The 4,936-nt window shown below is 50.1% G+C and overlaps 1 protein-coding gene across 1 annotated transcript; it reads right to left on the reverse strand.

The window, feature by feature from the left end:
- Positions 1 to 1,183: 1,183 nt before the first annotated feature.
- Positions 1,184 to 3,215, reverse strand: C1GALT1C1 (C1GALT1 specific chaperone 1). The gene is made up of 2 exons (XM_074915130.1): positions 3,143 to 3,215; positions 1,184 to 2,567 (listed from the first exon to the last, which is right to left on the reverse strand). Exon 2 carries the CDS (start codon positions 2,560 to 2,562, stop codon positions 1,606 to 1,608), a length of 957 nt encoding a protein of 318 aa, XP_074771231.1. The 5' UTR covers positions 2,563 to 2,567; positions 3,143 to 3,215; the 3' UTR covers positions 1,184 to 1,605.
- Positions 3,216 to 4,936: the final 1,721 nt, after the last annotated feature.

Consider the following 4,936-nt stretch of genomic DNA (forward strand, 5'->3'; position numbering starts at 1 on the left):
TAGTATAAAAATGTTAAAAAGTTTTATCTAGGTTCTGGCAGCAATCACATATTTGTCTTGCTATGTTAGCTGAGCTCTGACTGGCACGGAGGAAGAGAGTGTGCAACAGGTGAGAATAGGTTCACCTGAAACACTTGAGCTGTGGTAGCTTGCTTGGGGGTCTGAGCAGTTGTCTTACCATTCTTGTCAAAAACAAAGGACCTGATGTTTAAAACCGGAATGATGTGGATATTATCAGCTCTGAAGCAGCTGTTTCACTTCTCCACCTGTCCCATTGCAGCTCAGGATAGGATGAGATATTACAAATGGTCTGTTACAGAAGGGTGAGGTAACATACTAGCTTCTCAGGTCTTTTATGTAGTTACTTTTATAGTAGCAACAGAGCCTGTGAGAGTCCTAGGTGTAGCAAATAAGATGTACCTTGGCCTTAAATCTTGAAAGGTCCAAGTCAGGTCAGTGAGTTCCAAGTGGCGTCATTACTGAAGTGCTGTTTACTCCTACTTGTGACAGGAAGGGTGTGTAACTTGCATAAAACGTATTTCAGGTGCACTCAGTTGTAAGGAAAAAAACCACCCACAAACCAAAAAACAAAACCGAATACACCCACCAAAAAACACCCCCAAACCTAACACAACAGGACCACCCCCCAAACCCAGTATTGGGGAGTTCTGCATATTGCTTTGTTGTGCACATAACTAGCTTTAAATAATATCCAAAGAAAGGTTGGGAGCGCAAGCATGTGTTGCTCTTTCTGCTGCTAACAATAGCTATAAATACATCTACACTGCACTTGTGTTGACAGTTAACTGACTTCTTCCTTGTAAACACTATTAGCACCACTAACAGGAGTGAAAGTAACACTGAACCTTTATCGTAATATGCTTATATATATGAAAGTGGAACTTTAAATGAGCAATTACTCTTGTGTTAACAGCCTACCTGACCATGTTAATAGTTATTCAAATATTGTTATCTCTTGTCTGCTTAAAAACAGCCGTGCAAAGGTCTCTTAGTTATTCTGTTGCAACTTCCTAACAGATCTTAGCCGCTTGCTTCCTACTCATTCGTTACTGGGTTAGGAGGCTGTACATCAAGTGGTAAGTGCTGCCAAACCAGCATGGTTCAAGCTGTTGTGTAGTTTAGTGTAAAGGAAATAGCTTAAAGTTAAGTCTTTGAAATGGAATCTGTAGTCAGTTTTATTGGTACATCTTAGAAAGATATAAAGACATTCTAGAAATGCCTGGGAGAATTGGAAGAATCAAAGTCTTGCAAAAATATATTTGTAACAGTAGACTAAGTTCATTTGAGTTTTCATTAATAAATATTTACATGTACAAACCCCCCATATAAACTTAATTTCCTTTTATCATAAACATGAAGTTATTTCATTCCAGCACTGTCAAAAGCCAGAAGCATTTCTGTATAAAATATTTAGAAAAAAGTTCTCCTTCCACTTTTAAAATTGAGCTTTACCAAACCTCAGTGTGCAAAAAGGAAAATAAATGTACACCAGTACTGCCAGATGCAAAAAATGGAATCTGCCAGTACAAATTCATGCCAGGAGAAGAGCTGATTCCATGGTTCCAGGCCTTCTCTGAAGAGACATCAGTCATTGTCTGAGCCTGGAGGTGGCAAGAAGACGAGTGCATCGTTGTAGGTGTGGCCGTAGGGTCTCAGACGGTAAACGCCGTACATCATCACGTGCATGTGGTTCGGGGCCAGTCCGCTGAAGGTGATGGCCATATCGGAGCAGCAGCCATCCACCACCTGCTGAGGGTGCGTAGACATCGCCTCCTTAATGAGGGCACCGACCGATTTAGTGTTAAAGACGTCTTTTCCTTCCGAATCTTCCGCGTTTTCGGCAAACACTCCAGTATACTTCAGGCAGATTGCTAACTGTTTATCCTCAGCAAGTTTCCAAATCATACCTCCCTGCTCCGGACACTTGTCAGAGTCTTCAAGAACACGGGAGAACCGTCTTAGTGATTCAATGCTTAAGACGATTCCTCCCTCACCATCTACATACTCGAGGTCACCAGATTTCACAGTATGGCCTATATAAAAAGGCTGCGACGGGTCTTTTTTCAGTAAGAAATACTTCAGATTTTCAATAATAGCAAATGTTGTTGGATATGCAAGGAAGAACCAGCTGAATTCATCTTTATAGCGTTCATACGTTACCTTGAAAGCTTTTCTCATCATCACCCACATATCATTTGTGTTGAGGGCTATAGATTCAAACACTTTGACGTTTTCAGAGCTGTAGAATTCCACCTTGTCGCAGTGCTTGCTCCATGTCTCTTTCACTGCAGCCCAGTGCCCCAGATCTTTGGGTTTCACAAGGATGATACAATAAACACGGATACTTTTACTAAGCTCCATGCGTTCACCTTCTGAAAGGTTTAAGACATCTTCTTTGTTGGGAGCCTGGATGTGATGATGCTCGTGGTGATGGGCTTTAGTCCCGTGGCCCACCTTAATGTGTCCGAGGAGTGTCACCAACATGCAGAAGGCTCCTCCAAGCACCACGCCTTTCACAAAGGAGCTGCTTTCAGAAATCATTTTTCCTAGAAAGGAGACGCACTGTAAGAACTTACAGGAATAAGTTTAAAACGGCAAATTCCGTACAGTTTTAATACGTTCTTCAACTGCTAAACCCGGCTGCAGTTCCCTTAACTCACACACCAGGACACCGCTGGTGAAAGAGCGGCAGCAAAACGAAAGTTCCCATTCGCGGCTCTCGTTACCGTTAACGGTACGACAGACCCCGCGGGTGGGTCTTGTACCCCGGACCTGCTCTACCGCCGTGCCCGCACGGCCCCCGTCCCGCCGCTGCTCCGCGCCGGCTCCGCAGCCTCCCCGCCCGCCCGCAGCACCGCGACGCCGCGGAACCGGCTCGCGCGCTGCCGCGGCCACGTCACGGCCCGTGCGCGGCGGCGCTTCCCCGTGGGAGCCCTGCCGGAGGCCAGGCCCCGTCGGTCCTGCGACGAAACGACCCCACTAACGGCGGCCCGGCCCGCCCGCCGCGGACACCCGAGACACCCAGAGCGCCGGGGGCGCCTTACGACGGCTGGGGCTGGTGCCGGTGCCGTGACCCGGCAGAGCCCGTTCCTGCCTCCCGTTCTCCCGCGCCGCCGCTTACCGGTCCCGCCGGGGTCGCCCGCGCGCACCACACCGGACACCGGTCCCCGCCCCCCGCCCCGGAAGCGCGCGCGCCGTCGCCCCGCCCCTTTCCTTTCCCCGCCGGAAGCGGCGCGCGAGGCCCCTCTAGGCACCGCCCGCTCGCTGGTGCGGAGGCGCCCCCTGGCGGCGCCGGTTCCCGTGCCGCCGCTGCCGGCGCCCTCGCCCGCGGGACAGCGATCCCGGCGGCCCGCCCGCCCCGGCCTCTCCCCGCCCCGGCCTCTCCCCGCGGGCGGGTGTCCCTCGGGGCCGGCGGGGGAGCGCGGCGGGGCCCGGCGGGGAGGCTGGCTTGCCGGAGCGGTGGGGACGGGAGCCTCGGCAAGGGCGGGGCGGCCTCCGCGGCCCCGCGGCTGGCAGAAGCGGCGCCAGGCGCTGCCGGTTCGCCTTCAGGCAGAGGCCCGGCGGGCTTTCTCGGCGGGCGGCGGCCGAGGCGTGCCGGGGCAGCCCTGCCATCCTGCGGGGAGCGCCGCTGGCAGCGCCTCCCCGGCGGAGCCCGCGGGCCTGCCCGGAGGCGCGGCGGGTCCCTCCGAGCGTGAGGCGCGGGGAAGGGCCGCGGCGGGGCTGCTCTGCCCGCGGGCACAGAGCGGACGGAAACGCCTGCGGGGCTGGTGGCGTCTCGTTCACCGCACTGATCGGAACCTGTGAACGAATTTACGTGACGAACGGGGGGGAAACCGGTTTTCAGTTTCTAGCACAAAGTCGCTGCTTCTGAAGGAGAAGGTACATGGCTGGGGACAGGGTGGAGAAGGAAACGCAGAACCAGACTCAAACCAGATCCAGGATAAAGTCCGCTGACGTCGATGGGATATACTGCTCTAAAGTTCCAAGCCAATACGATAAACTCTGCTGGAAGCATATACATTTCACTTGTTTTTCTTTTCCCCAGCATAGAGCACAACACACAGACACACGGGAGTAGTTAACATTTAAAGAATAAAGCCAAAACATTTCCCTACTAATACAACTTTTTCTTTCCTTTAGTGGTAATTATTCCTGAGCTCCAAGTTGAAAGAAGTACACCAGAATCACTTTCTACACATTTCTCAAGATCTTAGAATTGACACCTGATTGAAGGAGCATCACTGAACAATAGTTTTCTCCCTTTTTCCACCAGCTTCTTGGTAAAAAAAAGAAGGATTTACATGTTTTATCTCTGTTAGCTGATCATAGTGTGCCTTTAGGCTGGCACAGTGGTTAGGATAAAGTCCTATATAGGTTTTCCCTATATTGTAAGGTATGCCCTGGTTGGCTGAACTTAGTGGGTTTTATTTAAGTCAATTTACAACTGAGCTGCTCTGGATTCTCCGGCATGAGCTGGATTCCCCAGATGCCTCAGTTATTCAGGTAAGGGTTTTTTTTTTTTAGGCTCGTGGCTGTACTGTAGACATCAAAGCTTAATGATGATATATTTGGCAAAAAGATCTGTAAGAACATTGATTGCTTGACTGAGCCTGGAGAACCATTGCTTGTGGTTCAGGTAAAAATGTTACAAAATGGTGATTTTGGTTGGATCAATGTGTATCTAGAATGGCTTCATTCAGTGGAACTAAGCCCCAATTACAGACTTACAGGAAAACACTGTCAGTTTGTATGTTTGGGTAGTTCTGTTACTACACTAAGGGAACATCATTTATTCTATCTTTTCCCATCTGGCTGCTTTTAAGGTATAAATAGGTGGACAGTCAGGTTGTTATCACATACCAGAGATTGGAGGTCAGTTCAAAGTTTGTTTTACGTACCTCCTGTTTGCAGAATC

This window comes from Athene noctua, chromosome 11, assembly GCF_965140245.1.
Source record: "Athene noctua chromosome 11, bAthNoc1.hap1.1, whole genome shotgun sequence".
In the NCBI taxonomy this organism is placed as follows: Eukaryota; Metazoa; Chordata; class Aves; order Strigiformes; family Strigidae; genus Athene; species Athene noctua.